This window comes from Canis aureus, chromosome 4 (assembly GCF_053574225.1).
Source record: "Canis aureus isolate CA01 chromosome 4, VMU_Caureus_v.1.0, whole genome shotgun sequence".
Classification (NCBI taxonomy): Eukaryota; Metazoa; Chordata; class Mammalia; order Carnivora; family Canidae; genus Canis; species Canis aureus.
Genome location: NC_135614.1, coordinates 68567603 through 68587088, shown reverse-complemented (window position 1 = coordinate 68587088; position 19486 = coordinate 68567603). Strand labels below are relative to the sequence as shown.

The 19486-nt window shown below is 38.5% G+C and overlaps 1 protein-coding gene across 7 annotated transcripts in view; it reads left to right on the top strand.

Annotated features, from left to right (window-relative positions):
• Window positions 1-10243, top strand: part of ZNF131 (zinc finger protein 131) — a 31425-nt gene extending 21182 nt beyond the window's left edge. For 5 of the 7 annotated variants that reach the window (XM_077896073.1, XM_077896074.1, XM_077896077.1 and 2 more), the window contains 3 exons: window positions 146-831; window positions 7364-7494; window positions 8370-10243. In XM_077896073.1, coding sequence (XP_077752199.1) covers window positions 146-831; window positions 7364-7494; window positions 8370-9056 — 1504 coding nt within the window. In that variant the 3' untranslated portion in view covers window positions 9057-10243. Of the gene's footprint in view, window positions 1-145; window positions 832-7363; window positions 7495-8369 lie in introns of those variants that run through there. The other 2 variants (XM_077896075.1, XM_077896078.1) reach the window with 2 other exon arrangements.
• Window positions 10244-19486: the final 9243 nt, after the last annotated feature.

Sequence of the window (19486 nt, the reverse complement as noted above, 5' to 3'; positions counted from 1 at the left end):
AAATCAGGTTATAGTATAAGACTTCCAATCTTATTTTTCGCCTTTTCATATAAATTTTACTATGAGCTTATCAGTTTCTTTCCAAAAGCCTGCTAGGATTTTCACTGACCTTATAGAGTTTTAAGTCCATCTATTATGTTTTCAGGAACAAAGAAAACTCAGCTCCACTAGAGGAAAATACCACAGGAAAAAGTGAGGCAAAAAAAAGAAAGATTGCAGAAACTTCAAATGTTATCACTGAGTCATTGCCATCTGCAGAATCAGAACCTGTTGAAATTGAGGTAGAGATTGCCGAAGGCACAATTGAAGTGGAAGATGAAGGCATCGAAACGTTGGAGGAAGTGGCTTCTGCCAAGCAGTCCATAAAGTACATTCAGAGCACAGGTTCCTCTGATGATTCCGCCCTGGCACTATTGGCAGATATTACCAGCAAATACCGTCAAGGTGATAGAAAAGGGCAGATTAAAGAAGAAGATGGTTGTGCATCTGACCCCACAAGCAAACAGGTAGAAGGTATTGAAATTGTGGAACTTCAGCTGTCACATGTGAAGGACTTGTTCCATTGTGAGAAATGTAACCGTTCATTTAAATTGTTTTACCATTTTAAGGAACACATGAAATCACACTCCACTGAGAGTTTCAAGTGTGAAATATGCAATAAAAGGTATCTTCGGGAGAGCGCATGGAAACAGCACCTCAACTGTTACCACCTTGAAGAAGGTGGAGTCAGTAAGAAGCAAAGAACTGGGAAAAAAATTCATATATGTCAATACTGTGAGAAACAGTTTGACCACTTTGGACATTTTAAAGAGCATCTTCGGAAACATACAGGTAACTGGCAAATGCTTTATGTTAAAAGTATATTTTTCCACATTCGCTTCAAGTCTAAGTGTCTACCTTTTTCTTTTTTTTTAATTAGTGCCACAGAAACCATCTCTTGTATTTTCTAATATGCAGGCTGAGCTCACAATGTTCTGATACTAGCGTGTTGAAATATTGACACTTTAAGAGCAAAATCATTAATTTTGAAGTTAGTTGTTACTCTTACACCTTGTCAGTTTTTATATTTTTAGAAGAAATACACAAAACACAGTTTGTGATTATTTACCAAGGATTATAAATTATGAAATCCTAATTATAGGGAAACTTCGCTCTTAATATTTTTTCCTGTTTCTGATTTATAGGTTATATAGATAAGTACATTTACAGCTGACCTCTGGCATGTTTATACCTTTGCATACACTTAGTAACTGGTTTTGACCTGGTGGCCAGGTAGGCAGTGTGTGTGTTGTTTTTCCCACACCTCTCTAGGGGCACACAGTGTCAGGACTGATGAACAGCGGGGAGATGAGAAAGGTGAAGTCTTTCACTGCCATCCTTCTGGCAGCCCTTAGGCATGCAGGAGGGATCCCAGAGAGGCTCACTTTGGGCCTCTGTATCTATCCCCTATACCTGTTCTTCCCCTTGTCAGATTCCCTGTCCTTCCACTTCCCAAGCATTCTTTGCTGAGTCTTCTGTGCCATACACAGGAGCTACCACCTATGACTTGAATCTTGGGTGTGGGAAGAGCGGTGGATATGGTGTGCTAAGTGTCAGATTCTAGACACTTGTTCCCATGTTCTTGTGTGTGGTGGCTAAGGCTGTTTAGACTGTTTAAGTGAATACAACAAGGCTATTCCATGCTATTCAGTCTTTCTCTTTGCTGCAGTTTGGAGAATTTTGAAGACTTTTTTTCATAGATCTTTTGCTGTCCTGAGTTGCTCGCCACATACTACTTGAAACTGAGGAAATGGAGAGATTGAAATAAATGTGATATCCTTCATTTTTAAATGCTTGGTATCAGTACTCAGGGACTGAATAAATGCTTGGTATCAATACTTAGTGGTTACATGAAGAGCAAGAGAATCTCATAACTAAGTCTCTGTATGGATTTTAAAAGCTTTGGGGTCCAAGTTTGGGTAACTAATAGGTGTTAATGAAATCTTTAAGGGAAAGATGTTCTGATTTTCAAACATAGGCATAATACCTACTGTATATTTAGAAACTGCCTATAGTAATAGTTTTGGGTCCTTAAATGGTCATCTATTTTAATGTAATTAGTTTTGCAAAATGCTATAACAGTAGCACATTAAATTAGTAAATAAATGTTCCTTGGTGTAACTAGTGTGCTTTGATAAAGGTTTACAGTATCCCAACAGATGGTCACTTTTACATTAGCATAAAAGTGGAAGCAAGTTGTCTCCCTAACCCAAAACATTACCTAGTGGCTTACCCACTGTAAAACAGGCAACACAGACTATTTTGGAAGTTTTGGAATGTGCTTTCCATATCCTATCCTTTGTATTTTGGATTAAATAGAAGAAAATAGAGCTTAAAGTGTATTATGTTGTATGTCTTTATAATTATGTAATATAATTTAATTAAGTAGTTAGAAATTACAGAACTAGATGTCCATTGGAAGAACAGTTTAACACCTAAAGCAAACTGAACTTTGTTAGCATTTAACTGCAATTAACTGTACTAGTAATTAGTAATAAGATAGTTGCAGATGTGACCAGTGACTTGGTGAATCAAGGGAGCATAAGTAAACGGTTTTAAATTGTGCTTATGTGGGCAGCCTGGATGGCTCAGCGGTTTAGCGCCGCCATCAGCCCAGGGCCTGATGATCCTGAGGACTCAGGATCGAGTCCCACATCAGGCTCCCTGCATGGAGCCTGCTTCTCCCTCTGCCTGTGTCTCTGCCTCTCTCTCTGCCTCTCTGTGTGTCTCTCATGAATAAATAAATAAAATCTTAAAAAAAAAAAAAGTGCTTATGTTAATAAAGGATGGATCATTTTTTGCTTATAAGAAACTCAGTGTAAATGAGGAAACAATCCCATTCCTGTTTCCTATCCTCAAAATATACATAAATCTCCTTCAGTTTCATATTTTGCATACTTTTACTAGTTTATTTATTTTTTTTTTTTTAATTTTATTCATGAGAGACAGAGAGAGAGAGGCAGAGACACAGGCAGAAGGAGAAGCAGGTTCTCTGCAGGGAGCCCGATGTGGGACTCAATCCCAGACCCCAGGATACGCCCTGGGCTGAAGGCAGGCGCTAAACCTCTGTGCCACTCAGGCGTCCCAATACTTTTACTAGTTTAGCGGTTTGGTTTCTTTAGCATTCTTAAAGCCTGCACTATAATCTGTGGCTTGATTTGCAAAATTTTGGCTGTTTCTTGTCCTATGAATTAGTTTGTTTCCATTTGGAAAATAGTAACGGTAATACCAACCTGCTAGGTCTTAGAGGTAAGGAAATGTTAGAGTCCCTGCCCTCAAGGAGTTCACAGTTATGTTGGGGGAGACAAGTAGGCACAGTCACATGGGATGGGCCAAGGGTTGATAGAGGTCAGCACACAGTCTTATGTGAATGCCTGCCTGGGCTGTTTATTTATGTTGGAAAAGACAGGGATGGTTTCTTGGAGCATTCCCCTTATAATGACTCTCAAAGGAAGAGGAGTTAGCTAGGAGATAGGCATTCCAGGCAAAAGAAATGAAGTGTACACAGGCATAAAAAAAGAGAAGAAGAAAAAAAAAAAAAAAAAAGAGAAGAAGCAACTTGTTTGGAGCACTGCTGCCTGGGGGATTGGGTCCAAGTAGAGGAATGACAAGATGGAGCTGGAAGAGTTAGTAAGGGCTGACTGCGTGGCACATCCTAGGCATCATGAACAAGGGCAAGGGAGAGAAAGTGATGGAAGATGAAGCCAAGACCACACTTAATTTTTGTAAGTGCTGCAAATGAATTTGGATTTTATCTTGAAAGACCAGTCATTTAAAGAAGTTTAAAGGGTATCTGAGTGGCTCAGTCGGTTATGCATCAGCCTTCTGCTCAGGTCATGATCCCAGGGCCCTGGGATGGAGCCTTGGATTAGACTTCCTGCTCAGCAGGGAGTCCGCTTCTCCCTCTCTGCTCCCCCCACCCCACCCATGTTCACTTGCTCTCTCCTCTTGCTCACTTTCCCAAATAAGTAAGTAAAATCTTTAAAAAAAATTTTTTTTAAACCAGGATCAGATGTATATTTTAGAGTGATGACTGGCAGGAGATAGATTGGAGTGAGGTAAAACCTCCAAGATTTTAGGAAGCTGTTGGAGCAGTCTAAGCAAGAGTGAAGAGTTGAGTAAAGGTAGTGATAATGGAAAAAAAAATTAGAGATGTGAATCACATTAAGTAGGCAAAATCAACAGGATTTGGTGACCAGTGAAATATGGGAGTAAATCCTAGCTTTCTGGTTTGGTTTTATTAACTTAGAAAAAAATAAAAGGGTTAGCACTTTAGAGGAGGGAGGAGATACCAGACATTGACAGATTCACCTGTGGGACACCTAGAATGAAAGAGAACCTAAAAGTGACCTTTAACCATGTCTTCAAATAATTGTTACCTCATTTCCTAGAGAGGCAGTGGGGAATTATAGAAAGAATGTGGGTCTGGAAATCAGAATTAGATTCCACCTCCAGTTCTGACATTTGCCAGTATGATGAACTTGACTGGTCACTTTATCTTTGGACCTCTTCCTTGTCTGTGTCAAAAAGGGTAATGATAACCTACATTACAGGGTTATGACAAATAAGAGAAAACACTAAAAGCACTTTGAAGATTGTGCTGTCCACACATCTAAAGCAGAATTAATCTGTTGCTATTTTCTATATTTCATTGGTCTTAATTAACTAAGCTAATTGTTTACTTTTTTATTTTTTATTTTTAAGCTAATTTTTTAAATAGCAAAAGTTCAAATGACATAAAGGCTGAAATGACATACAATGAAAAATGAAATGCTTTCCTACTTCAGTAGATCTCTCCAGAAGCAACTACTGTCATTATTTTCTTAATTTATCCTTCCCCAGCGTTTGCATTTTCTAGTAACCATAGATGGACACAGAGTTTTGGGAGGGTGGGGGGAACAATAGAGACATGCAATACAGTGTCATGCCTTTTCTACTGAACTCTTTAAATATGTGAAAATTGAGGAATTTACATGTCTTTTTTTCCCACTGTGGCTGCATGGTGTTTGGGTGTATAGGTATGCCATAATTTACCTGTATTGATACACATTTCGGTTGTTGCTGGTCTTTCGCTATTACAGACTATGCTGTAATAATAATATACTGGTGCATATGTCTTTGTGTACATGTTCAAGAGCAGAATTGCCAAGTCAAAGAATATGTACATTTTAAATCTTGGCATATGTCATGAAATTACTATTTAAAGAAACTATAACTTTATATTTGTAGATTTTATTTATAGTGAAAAATTATGCACTACTAAAACCACAAAACTTAACCTTTTTATTTATCTCTTAATATTTGAGGAGTCGAAAACAAGTTTCTGTACCAACACTAATTCTAGGTCATAAGGTTTCTAATTTTTTCATCTCATGCATTGCACAAAAAAAATAAGCTTTTTTTTTGGTCAGAGTAAAAACAACTAGTTACTTAACTAGTATGGGGGTCACAACTGGGACCTCAACACCAGAACCTGTTCTCTGTAGGCATCGTGCTATCCCTTGAATCCTCCCTCTCCTTCCCTTACTCTGACTGTTGGACTCTACCTCAGTTAGCCTGCCAGTCCTTCATATCCCTCTCCACCTAGCTTATTGCCCCATTTCTGATTTCTCTATCTTATCTTGTCCTCCTTGTGTACAACTTGAATCACTTTTTCTTGGGGTGCCTGAGTGGCTCAGCAGTTGAGCGTCTGCCTTCAGCTCAGGGCGTGATCCCAGGATCCGGAATCGAATCCCACATCAGGCTCCTTGCATGGAGTCTGCTTCTCCCTCTGCCTCTGTCTCTCATGAATAAATAAAATCTTAAAAAAAAAAAAGAAAAAGAAAAAAAAGAATCACTTTGTCTTACACTCCAAGCATATTCCCTTGGCTTTTGAAGCCACTTGCTCTAAAAAATTTTTTTTAAAAATCCTGGAATTATTGGTCATTTACCCCTACTCCCTTGCAAAGGACTGTTGGAAACAATTCCTATCAGACTTTAAAGGAGGCTTTTTAGTATCTGATTTAGATCTTGTGAAATTATTCTGTACCTTCAGTCTAGTACTCAAGACCCTGCCCACACCCCACCCCAGCAGATGATGTATTTGTCATGTCAAAACCCTCCATCCTCTTTACTTCCAAGACTTTGGAGAAGAATTTCTGTACTGTTTTCATTAACTTGTCTCTCATCTCACCATAGTCTAGCTTCTAACCCCACCACGTCACTCACACTGTTCTCATTAGAGTTAGTAGAATCCCCTGTTGTCCTACCTGACATCTCTGTTCAGCTGACATTGTTTACTGCCCTCATCTTCCTGAATTTCTTAATTTCCCTCGGTGCTCTTTGTTCTGCTTCTGGCTGTTCTGATTCTGTTGTCTTTGCTGCCTCATTACCTGTTTCATTGAGTTCCCTCCTTGATTTTGTTATCACATAACATACTTAGAGTTTTAACCACATCAGAGGTTTTTATTACCACTCAAAGTAACTCCTAATCTGTATATCAGTCCACCCTCTATTTGGCTTCAGATTAATCTACAGCTGTTTACCAGACTTTTCCACCTTGAGTACCTTCAAATCAACAGATACAAAACTAAATTTATAATCTTTACCAACATACTGTACTCCAAACATACTTGGATTTCTGTGTTCTTTATTCCAGTTGGTATTCTAAGCCAGGAATCTGGAGGTCATTACTGATACCTTCCCTCCTTACTCCTCACCCACCATGTTGTTTTATATTCTATGCCTCTGCCTTGAATAAACTTCCTCTTTCCTTCTCTTACTCTATTCTAGGCAGGATACTCTCCTCCTTTCGTGCTGCTGCAATACATTTTCCAGTGCCCTTTTTTTCTGAAACAAGACTTCTACAATACATTGCAGGTGTTCATTGTGTATTTCACCTTCATAAAATACTCTGGCTTGTGATATGGAGTTTTTAACAAGAAGGGCCATTTATTTATCTTTCGTCACCTAGCACATTGGTCTGACACATAGTAAATGCTCAAAAAATTACCGTGGAGTGGATGGTGAGGCATTTCCCAAAAAGAGAAATTGATCTTGATTTTTTTTCCTAAGGGAAAATATATAGTTTTTTAAGAAATGAGAATACATGAAACAACTCTGATCCAAATTTTATTTCTTCCTCAGAGTACAAATAACAATTACAATAATCACTGAAAACTTACTATGTCCACCTCTAGAAGAGCTTTTGGATGTGGTGAAAACATCTTAATTATAAATTCAGATCTTCTTTCAAGAAGGTGCTATTAGAATTTACCAAAAAGAAAAAACTTTGCTTTTTCTGTTTTTCTTGATTTGTCAATATAATTTTTTTCTGTTGTAATAGGTGAAAAACCTTTTGAATGTCCAAATTGTCATGAACGATTTGCTAGAAATAGCACCCTCAAATGTCACCTGACTGCGTGCCAAACTGGAGTAGGGGCAAAAAAGGGAAGAAAGAAGCTTTATGAATGTCAGGTATGTGTGGATGTATTCTGTCCTTCGCAAAGTAGGAGTCTGTGTTTAAAATTAAAAGTGAAGGGTGGGCAGCCCCGGTGGTGCAATGATTTAGCGCTGCCTGCAGCCCAGGGCCTGATCCTGGAGACCTGGGATTGAGTCCCACATCAGGCTCCTGCATGGAGCCTGCTTCTCCCTCCTCTTGTGTCTCTGCCTCTCTATGTCTATCATAAATAAATAAATCTTTTTTTTTTTTTTTTTTAAATAAATAAATCTTTAAAAAAAAATAAAAATAAAAAAATAAAAGTGAAGGGTAGCAGAGTCTAGAGTAAAAAGTATAGAGCTGACAGTTTGGAAAGAATGAGAGTAAAGAACATCACTATCCTCTTGATTTTAGAAGGAAGATTAGAATAGGGTGTTTTTCTATCCAACCCCAGATTACACCAATGGCAATAAAATTACGTCCTCAATAATAGGTAGTCTGAAACCGTGGTTATTCTTAACCATCAGGCGATCATTAGAATTCTAGAGTGAGGCAGTGGGGCACTGACTAGCTGTGATCAGCTCTTTCATGATTCATGTGTATTTAGCCCACATAATGTAAGTGTTCTAAATGTTAATGGTACTATGGGAGAAATTTTAATATTGGTACTTTAATTCTTTGAATTTATATGGCATTTAAGCAATGAAGGCAGCATTAAAACGTTTCTCAAAATGCATTTAAGTTATTATTAGCTACATCAGCTAAAAGGCAAATAAGAGAATTATGAAATCTTAGACAACATTATAACATTTTTCAGAAAAATTCAAATTTTTCCTTACAGAGAATAAATGCACTCATATTTTCTTCAATTTGAATATTAGTATTGTTAAAACCATATGTTTGGTTATTTCAGGTCTGTAACAGTGTGTTTAACAGCTGGGACCAGTTCAAAGATCATTTGGTAATACATACTGGAGATAAGCCCAACCATTGTACTTTATGTGACTTGTGGTTTATGCAAGGAAATGAATTAAGGAGGCATCTCAGTGATACTCATAATATTTCAGAGCGTCTAATAACTGAAGAAGTTCTTTCAGTAGAAACACGTGTGCAAACTGAACCTGTGACGTCAATGACGATTATAGAACAAGTTGGGAAGGTGCATGTGTTACCATTGCTCCAGGTTCAGGTGGATTCGGCACAAGTGACTGTGGAACAGGTCCATCCGGATCTGCTCCAGGACAGCCAAGTTCATGATTCACATCTGAGTGAGCTTCCAGAGCAGGTCCAGGTGAGTTACCTAGAAGTGGGTCGAATTCAGACTGAAGAGGGTACTGAAGTACATGTGGAGGAGCTGCATGTCGAACGGGTAAATCAGATGCCAGTGGAAGTACAGACTGAACTGCTAGAAGCCGACTTGGAACAAGTGACCCCTGAAATCATGAACCAGGAGGAAAGAGAGCCCACCCATGCAGATGCCGCCGGAGCTGCCGGGGACGATCACGAAGATGCTGAGGGTTTAGAGACCAAATCAACAGTGGATTCCCAAGCCGAAAGGGCAGGGAATGAAAACAGAACACCTATGCCTGTTTTAGAATGAAATAACAAATGAATATATTTTTAAATTTATGTGTTCAGTTTTTGAACTGATGATGGGCAGTGTGACTGTCCTTAAGCTAACAGACAAGTGGACCAAAGTTAAAGTCTTTTCCTGTTGTGCTGAACTGTTTCTATTGAAACAAACTGATTCCCCCTCTTAATGCCACAGAGGAGGGATCTTTCCCATACGTGAATGGGAAGCTTTGAGAAGTATTATTTCTGCAAACTTAAATGGATTATATTCTTATTATATAGTTGGGTACGAATGTATCTATTTTCTTTGTGATAAGGGTTCTCCCTTCTCTTTCCCAGGTCACGTCCTTTCTCAGATTTTTTCCATGTTGTAAAATCAAACGTAAAACCATTAGAATACAAGTTTATGTATTCTAATGCATGTTAGAAAATTGAATATATAGGAACACAAGGCTGCATGAAGAAAAGTACATTGTTACTGTGCAGTTAAATTTTGGCTTCCGGCTTTCTTTAGTTTGAACAACCTTCTTGTCTATACTGATAGTCACAGATGTCATCTCTGCAACAGAAACAGTGGTGGTGGCAAAATTTCTAGAAGGAAAAACAAAATAAAACAAAAAAACCACACCCATGTGCCTTTTCAAAACCAACTAAACTTCTATAAAGCGTCTCTGGTTCTTTCAAAGTTTGTGTTGTAAGGAGCAATGTAGGTGATGCTGTAGTACTTTTATGTTTTTGCTTATAATGGCAACTACCAATTCTTTTTCTTGGTAACTTAGGTTGAGAAATTTCATTTAATGGCAACTGAAGGGCCATCTCCAATTGGGAAAATTCATTTATATTTGTGGTAAACTTTTTTTGATGAAAAGTTGCACTAGTATTTTACCACCAGATGAAAAAAAAGATGAGCATCATTTAAAAATTAATGTATTAAAATAAAGTACAGAGAAAAACATGTATATAATATATCAGGCTTTGTTTTGAATGAATCTTTTCCCCCGATCCTTAATGTAAAGATCTTGTGCTATAACTTTTAAAGCCATACAAATAAGAGTGCTAAACTGTGGACTTATAAGTAGGTGTGTAAATATTTTTAATCAGTATTACTTGGAAAATAAAATATAACAGCCACATAAAGTAAACCAATATGCTATTTTCTTTACCTGTTAAATATTGGGAGATATTTACATTTTTAAAGTAAAGTTTAAAATTATGTGTTCATGACTCTTTTTTTCTTTTTGATTACTAGTGTAGAAGTTGGTCTGTGGTCAGAGATATTTTCTCATTCATGACTGATTCATGAATTAAGATCTACAATTCTTAGTATATACCTCTAATCCCCAAAAAACAGTTCAAAAGAATGGAAGGAGGAAGAGGTTGGCATTTGCAGTTCAGTTCCATGGTAGGGAACAACAGCCAATGCAATTTTTTAAATAGAACTTTTTTTTTTAAGATTTTATTTATTTATTCATGAGAGACACACACAGAGGGAGAGAGAGAGGCAGAGACATAGGCAGAGGGAGAAGCAGGCTCCATGCAGGGAGCCCAACTTGGGACTCGATTCCGGGTCTCCAGGATCACATACCCTGGGCCAAAGGTGGTGCTAAACCAATGAGCCACCCGGGCTGCCCAGAGCTTATTTTTAAATAGACCTTCTCCACTTACTACTAGTATGTTAAATTTTATTTATTTTTAAAGGATTTATTTATTTATTTATTTATTTATTTATTTTATTTATTTATGAGAGGCAGAGACATGGGCATAGAGAGAAGCAGGCTCCTCACAGGGAGCTGGATGCGGGACTCGATCCCAGGTCTCCAGGATCATGCCCTGGGCTGAAGGCAGGTACCAAACCGCTGAGCCACCCAGGCATCCCTAGTTGGTTTAAAAGATCAATTCAGCTTATCCTCATTTGGTAATCCTAATATTAAATGGTATCACATGTATGAACTATTCCAAAGGCAGTGATTTCCCACAACTGGTGAGGTCATGGATTCAATATAACAGGAATCGGAAGTTGAGTTTTTAAGATAAAATTTTATTAACATTTCTAAGTCTGTTCTGTTTGGTAGTTGAGTACTTACTACAAAGCTTACATACATATTTTTTTCTTTCTTTGAAGTTAGAAAATACTGATGATAGAGTTAAATTATATTATGTGGGATTTTCAGCTTGCCATAAGATGTCCATGTTCCTGAGTTGGTTGTAGTTTTTTGTTTGTTTTTTTTTTTAAGATTTTATTTATTCATGAGAGACACAGAGAAAGAGGCAGAGACACAGGCAGGGGGAGAATCCGGCTCCATGCAGGAAGCCCGATGTGGGACTCAATCCAGCGACTCTGGGATCATGCCCTGAGCCAAAGGCAGACACTCAACCACTGAGCCACCCAGGCGTCCCTGGTTGTAGTTTATTTATTTATTTATTTTTCCTGGTTGTAGTTTAAAAAGAAAAAAAAATCCCTGACAGATAGTGGTTTCAAGTATGTAAATTACTAGTTAGTATCTAGTGAATTTTGAATGCTGAAAATAGCTCACGATGTGCCCTTTAAGCCAAGGTATGAAGTGAGATTTATTTTTAAACCTAATCTTTCAAGAGCTCTGACCAGAAGGGAGAGATCAGGGACAAGGCACAACAAAGTATTAAAATTAACATTTGAGTTCTCAGGTTTGGCAAGGCCTTTCAAAACTGGTTTAAGGGGTAAGTATAGATAATTTTACTTTCTTCAAAGGGTATAAAGGCCATATCAGTGTACCCTGAATACCAGTTAGTTTGATTGCATAAGAGGGAAGCTACCCACTGGTAGCTCCCATAAACCTGTCGATTTGCAGTTTGCAAAACATTTTACATATAGTAAAACAACTATGAAAAACCACAACATATATTTAAGAACTGAACTGAATATTTTATTCCTTCCATTTTACTCCTAGTGGGGTTTTAGGTCTACAGTGACAGCTGGGCCTTGGAGTGCCAGACACACTGGTCATCACAGGAATCCCAAGTGCACTGCAGAACTGTAGGAGAGCCTCTTTTGTCTCCCCTATTCCACTGTTCTAACAAACAGCAGTACTTTTATTCTCTAGTACCAACTGGGTGTCCAACAAGTCACTTCTGACACCAGCCAGAGTTAGCATAGACTCTGTAAGTTAAATGAGCAGTGCCACAAGACTGCCCTCACTTCAGACAGTAGCCAAAAATGAGGTATCCAGGATATCTGCACTTGTGCCCTGTCAGCTACAAATTAGGGGTTCCCACCCTTGTCAGGTTCAGTACACTAGAACAACTTAAAGAACTGAGGAAAGTGCTACATTTACTAGTATAGTTTTACTCTAAAGGATACAACCCAGGGGCACCTGGCTGGCTCAGTTGGTAGAGCATGTGACTCATGATCTCTGGGTTAAGTTTGTGCCCCGAGTTGGGTGAAGGAATTACTTACTAAAATGTCTTTTAAAAAATGCCAAATGGAAAAGATGTATAGGGCAAAGGGGAGGTGGGCAGAGCTTCTGTGAACTTTTGGTGCTCTACTCTCCCTACACAGGATGTGTTCACCAACCTGGAAGCTCTCTTAACCCTTTACCTTGTTTACTAAATTTCATTACCTAGATGCGATTGATGAAATCATTGGCCATTGACTATTGAACTTACTCTCCAGCCTCTCCCTGGATATCTTGGGGTGTGGCTGATTATTCCAGCCCCCTAATCATGTGGTTGCTTGCACTGGTGACCAGTGCCAAGATCACCTCATTAGCATAAACTCAGGTATAGGCAAAAAGGAGCATATGACAAAAAACATCTCAGGAAATTCCAAGGATCTTAAGAGCTCTGTGCCAAGAACCAGGGACAAGACTGAATATATATATTTTTATTATACCTTACCTACAATCCGATTCAAAGGAAAACTAAACTGAACCCTAATAGGAATACATTTAAAACCCAGAAGTCAGGCAGCCCCGGTGGGGTAGTGGCTTGGCGCCTGCCTTCGGCCCAGGACATGATCCCACGTCCGGCTTCCTGCATGGAGCCTGCTTAAAAAGGCTGACTTCCTCATACACTATTGAAAGGAATATTAGTGTGGAAATATATGTGCTTCTGTTTCTGCTACATTCAACTTGAAATTAAAGATTTCAAGACCGAAAGGGTCTTTGAAGTTCTAGACTATTTGCCCATGTTATAATTGGAATAAGGCAACAGTACCGAGGCCTAAATGTAGATCAAGTCCACAAGAAAATCAAGTATGTTTTAATGTACATCTTCAATTGAACATGAGTTGTTTTAAACACATTATCGGAAGGTCATCAGTGTATTCACATGGAAATAATGTTTTATAACTATGTCATACAAAATTAAAAGGAAATGCCTGACCTTAAAAGTTTAGCCTGATTCTGTTGGAGAAAACTTAGCTTCACATTCCTTAGGTTTAACACTCTTAATTACATCAAGAGAGGAGGGGAACCTAAGCTTAATATTTTTCAGATATGATGTGCTGAGCTGTGCTATGGCTCTTACACCATTTGTCATAAAAGACTTAAAATGAGAAGCGGCAGGAATTAAAATTTAAACCCTCCCCACCACCACTACCAATTAATACAATCCTTTGTAGTTGGAGACCTAGAAGTATATTGCTTTAAAAAGGTAACAGGAAAAAAAAAATAATAAAAAAGGTAACAGGGCAGCCGGGTGGCTCAGTGGTTTAGCACGGCCTTCAGCCCAGGGCCTGATCCTGGAGACCCAGGATCGAGTCCCACATCAGGCTCCCTGCATGGAGCCTGCTTCTCCCTCTGCCTCTCTCTCTCTCTCTCTGTCTCTCATGAATAAATAAAATCTTTTTTTAAAAAATTAAAATAAATTAAATAAATAAAGTAAAAAGGTAACAGAGGCTGTCATCATAAATGTATCCTGACCTTATGGGGATATCTTAAAGTTACTCTGCTGTATGAACATTACTTCATTAATCCTGTTGACATGGTGAATAGGAAGGCAGGCTGTGAATTCAATATTTTTTCTTCTCACTTTTCCTAAAACCTGATGTCATACATAATTATTCACCTGAAATAATGCCCACCTTGATGGTCATTGTTACAAAAGACAGTCTAGGGGCAGCCTGGGTGGCTCAGCCAGCGGTTTAGTGCCACCTTCAGCCCAGGGCATGATCCTGGAGACCTGGGATCGAGTCCCACATGGGGCTCCTTGCATGGAGCCTGCTTCTTCCTCTGCCTGTTTCTCTGCCTCTCTCTCTCTCTTTGTATCTCTCATAAATAAATAAATAAAATCTAAAAAAAAAAAAAGTCTAGGATAGAAAAATAGCATCATGGGCAGTCCCGGTGGCTCAGTGGTTTAGCGCCACCTTCAGCCCAGGGTGTGATCCTGGTGACCGGGATTGAGTCCCCCATTGGGCTCCCTGCATGGAGCCTGCTTCTCCCTCCGCCTGTGTCTCTGCCTCTCTCTCTCTCTCTCTGTGTCTGTCATGAATAAATAAATAAAATCTTTTTTAAAAAAGTAGCATCATTTATGAATCACTTATCATATGCTGAACATTTAATCATCTCAGTGACCTGAGGTAAATATAAATGAGGGAAAGTAAGAGAAGGAGATGAGAAACTGGTGAAGAAGGGAACCAGTATTTGAAACCAAGGAGCTTGACTGCACAGACTACAGTCTTGACTAAAATACAGTTAACCTTTGTATGAGCCTTCTTTTTGGAATCCACATCAGCCCATGATGGGGTTTGGGGTGCAGGGTACAGGAGATCAGAAAAGCTGGCAAGATACATGCAGCAAATTCTTCTGATGTCTCCTTGCCCTGACACTACACCATCTAGGCAGTGGTTCTCCCACTTAGTGCATGAGAATCTTGTTAAAACATACATCGCTAGACTTCACACCCTAGGCGGCTGATTTAATTGGTCTGGATTAGGGCTCTAAAAATTGCATGTCTAACAAGTTCCCAGCTAATACTAACACCCTTAATCCTGGAACCCCTGTCAGTTGGGGAATAACGGACATAGGGCACTCCAAGGAAGCACAGGATGAGTAGTCTTTCTGATGGTCTTTTTCTATAGTGTAGACAGGTGCTACTCTAAAAATATTTTGTTACCTATTGCTCATGTTTATCATTCAAGTAAAGGACTGGACGAAGGCAGCTATCTTCGGTTTTTTTCATTTCAAGCAAGAACATTCTGCTTGTTCTCAGTAAATAATTACTTCTCTGTTTCTAAAATGAAAATGCCACAAAGACAAGAAGCACTGGAGAATAGAGAAATTAAAAGCCAAAGTATCAAAATAATTGGCTAGGAATACTTATGCTGCTTCCAAGTAACCCAAATATACGTAAGACACAAAATGTTAGCTAATATCTGCTGAGAAGTAAATGCCAATATATGAATTCACTTGAGAGAATAGCTGATCATTAGTTGTGGTTTTGCGGTCTGGTAGACTGCCTGCCTATATTTGTCAGGACATAAACTGTCCTGTGAAATAATTGTTACTAGATATAGCTGGGAAAATACTACTGAGGAAATACTATGGGTTCAGAACCCTGCTCCAGTTAAAACAGTGCTCATTAAAAACTAAAGATTCAGGGCAGCCCGGGTGGCTCAGGGGTTTTGTGCCACCTTCAGCCCAGGGTGTGATCCTGGGGACCCGGGATCAAGTCCCACGTCGGGCTCCCTGCGTGGAGCCTGCTTCTCCCTCTGCCTGTGTCCCTGTGTCTCTGCCTCTCTCTCTCTCTCTGTGTATTCTCATGAATAAATAAAATACTAAAAAAAAAACTAAAGATTCAGACAAAGGTAAATGATTTATTTTTTATTTTTATAAATTTTCGTAAGATAATTTTACTTAAGTATCCGTGGGCCCAGGGCTCTTACGCTGTTCTTCATTGCTGAGTTGTAAATAATACCCAAGTGCCAATTATAAGAACATATTACACTAATTGCTACTACGGGGCTACACCTTCAAGAAAAGTTTGGAGTACAGTTGCTACTGTAAGTGAGAATCTCAGGGACTCAAATTTTATAGTGAAAATTACTTTTATAATGAAAATTTCTCAACATCACAATTTGTTTTTTTATTTTTCTTATGTTTTTTGTATTTTACCTTTAGGAAGAAAGTTCAATATTGAACTAAAGGATGCAACGGGGAGATCTGAAGTGAATTAAATAAAAATATTGAGAATATTGGGACACCTGGGTGGCTCAGTGGTTGAGCGTTTGCCTTTGGCCCAGGATGTGATCCTGGAGACCCAGGATCGAGTCCCACATTGGGCTCCCTGCATGGAGCCTGCTTGTCTCTCTGCCTATGTCTCTGCCTCTCTCCCTCTGTGTCTCTCCTGAATAAATAAAATCTTTAAAAAAAATTAAAAAAAATATTGAGAATATTGATAGAACTTAGGCTCACTGGCAGAGGGAAATGTAGTGGCCCTTCACTCAGCCACTGAAATTTGCAACCTCTTTCTTTTTCGTTTTGTTATTTATTTTTTTTTAATTTTTTTTTTATTTATTTATGATAGTCACAGAGAGAGAGAGAGAGAGAGGCAGAGACATAGGCAGAGGGAGAAGCAGGCTCCATGCACCGGGAGCCTGATGTGGGATTCGATCCCAGGTCTCCAGGATCGCGCCCTGGGCCAAAGGCAGGCGCCAAACCGCTGCGCCACCCAGGGATCCCTTTGTTTTGTTATTGATGTTAAATTACACCTACTCAAGTAAAAGATTTACATATTTTAGGAAATAAAGTAAAAAAAACATATCTTAGGTAATAAAGTAAAAAAATATTCTTTAGGGACACCTAGGTGGCTCAGCGGTTGAGTGTCTGCCTTTGACTCAGGGCATGATCCTGGAGACCCAGGATCGAGTTCCACATTGGGCTCCCTGCAAGAAGCCTGCTTCTCCCTCTGCCTATGTCTCTGCCTCTCTCTTTGTGTCTCTTATGAATAAATAAATACAATCTTTAAAAAAAAATTCTTTAGGAAATAAAGTGAAAGTTATTTTACTGGTTATTTCCATTTATCAGAAATAATGATTGTTAACATTGCATGAATATTTGAATATCTAGCTCTACACACACACATATACACATGAAAGAGAGAGGAAGAGGAGGAAGGAGAGAAGGAGAAGAAAAACAGAATTTAAAAAGGAGGAAGGAGAGAGATGAGGGGAGAGGGTGTACTTTTTTAAACAGTATTGCCATGCTAGCTTTAATTCTTTCAGTTTAATCTTGCTTGAATTTAATAAGCTGAATAAAATGGTAAAGCTCAGATAAATCTTTCTTACTGCAAGAAATATTAGTTCTTGGGACGCCCGGGTGTCTCAGCGGTTGAGCTTCTGCCTTTGGCTCGGTGTGATCCTGGAGTCCCGGGATGGAGTCCCACATCAGGCTTCCTGCATGGGGCCTGCTTCTACCTCTGCCTGTGTCTCTGCCTCTTTCTGTGTGTCTCTCATGAATAAATAAATTAAATATTTTTTAAAAAGAAATATTAGTTCTTTAAAGATTCTTACAAAGTTGACAAAGGATTTTAATAAGTATCAATTTTGATTAAATTTTAACTTGTCAGTTGACCCCCATGCTGTGAAAGTATGAACTTGGCATTCTCATACTTCCACTCATTGATTTTGTTGTATTTGCGCTGTCAAGGTTTATAAAGTCAGTGTTCAGGTTAAGCCACTGTTGAGTTACAGCTCAAGAAAGAATTAGTGAAATATAAGATCTGAAGATATTAACAGAATATAAAAGAAGTTAAACAGAAGGTAAAAATTTGGAAAACATCAAAAGACATGAGCTAGAATGAGGTCTGACATACATAATATCCAATTAGAATTCTGAAAGAAAGGTAAAACATGGGATAGGGGTCATAGTCAAAGAGATTGAGAATTTTTCTGAATTGTTGAGAGATATGCATTATCAGATTTAGGTAGCACACAGATCCTAAGCAGTATAGAGAAGACAAATTTTCTTGGAATAAGATATGCCTTTGGAGTTGCAGATCCAACTCCACAGCACTATGAAGTCTTAGAAAACTTTTACTCTACTTCCTCTCCCAAGATTTGTCAAATATCCCTATGGGAGGAAAGAAGGAAGGAGACTAGGGGTAGGAAAACCCTAATTCAGGCTCACATTCAGTAGGATAGAGTATACCAGGTAACAATTCCAGAAAATGAGGACTGTCCCTATATGCCCTAGACTAGTAACTACCAAATATGGAATCAGAACTTGAAATAGTAATAATAGCTACCACTTATTAAGCACTCATTAGAGGAAGCACTGACCTGTTTGTGGCCCGAACTACTTAAAGACTGTGATGAAAGTTGTATCCTTTCACACATTTTTAGTGGGGGCTCCTCCTGCGAACCACCCCAAAGCCCCTAAAGTCCAGATTAAGACAACCTAATTTAACTGTTTGCAAGAAACTTTGTCATTAATTCTCACAATTTCCAGAGTACAGATGAAGGACCTGACATTAGAAGATGCTTGAAACAAAAAAATAAATAATAAATAAATAAATAAATAAATAAATAAATAAATAAATAAGATGCTTGAAACCAAAGAATTCATACAGCTAAGCTAATCAGTGCCAGAACTAGGAGACAAGGTATAATGTTATGACTCAAAAATCTAAACTTTTGGCCATTGCCAGTGTTTCTCAAAGCATAGAGCAAGTACCTCCTGTGTTAGAATCACACAGGGCTGTTCCTAAGAATGTATTTAACTTATTTTCTGCCAAGACAATGGAGCAGAGCTTAGAAAACTGAGACTACCTGCATTGACTAGGTCTGTTTAATCAATTCTTTCAAAAAATGTTTTTTTCTCACATTAAAATATTTTTTCTGACACATATGCCCATTGTAGAAAATAGGAAAAAATGCTGGAAAATATTAAGAAGATCATTTAAATTACCTATGATTCCACTAGGTAACAAAAAAACATTACTAATATCTAGTGTATATCCTTCTACTCAAACATATCACAAATTTGTATCATTTGGCTTTGTAACTTTTGCTTTCACTTAATATCTTGAAAATACTTCCCCATACTATTCAAAATAAGAATTTTTAACTTCTAAAAAACGCTACACTGTAATCAACCTATTGAATGGCTCTTTCTAGAATAAAAATAATGCTTTTTTTCAAGTGGAGGGAATTGAATGAGCAGTCACTAGTCCTATATGGCTGGGGATCCCAGGACTTCCAAGGGAAGGGAAGTATGAAGGAAAGGCTCTGAAAGGGAATAGGCTCTAGCAGAATGGCTGCAAGAGAAATTGGGGTCAAGGGAGCTCCTGGAATGGAATCTGGCCAATGGACTTTGGAAGTGGTCTCTGATGCTGAAATTTTCCTGTTTTCTTTCAGTAACCTTCCAAGCCACTAGAATCTAGCATCTTTGGTGCTCTACAGGGGCATGATGGGAGGGTCTACGAAAGAGTCTATGTTAGGTTGTGAGTTTGAGGCTCTTGGCTTCCAAGCAGTTTCCTTAGGAA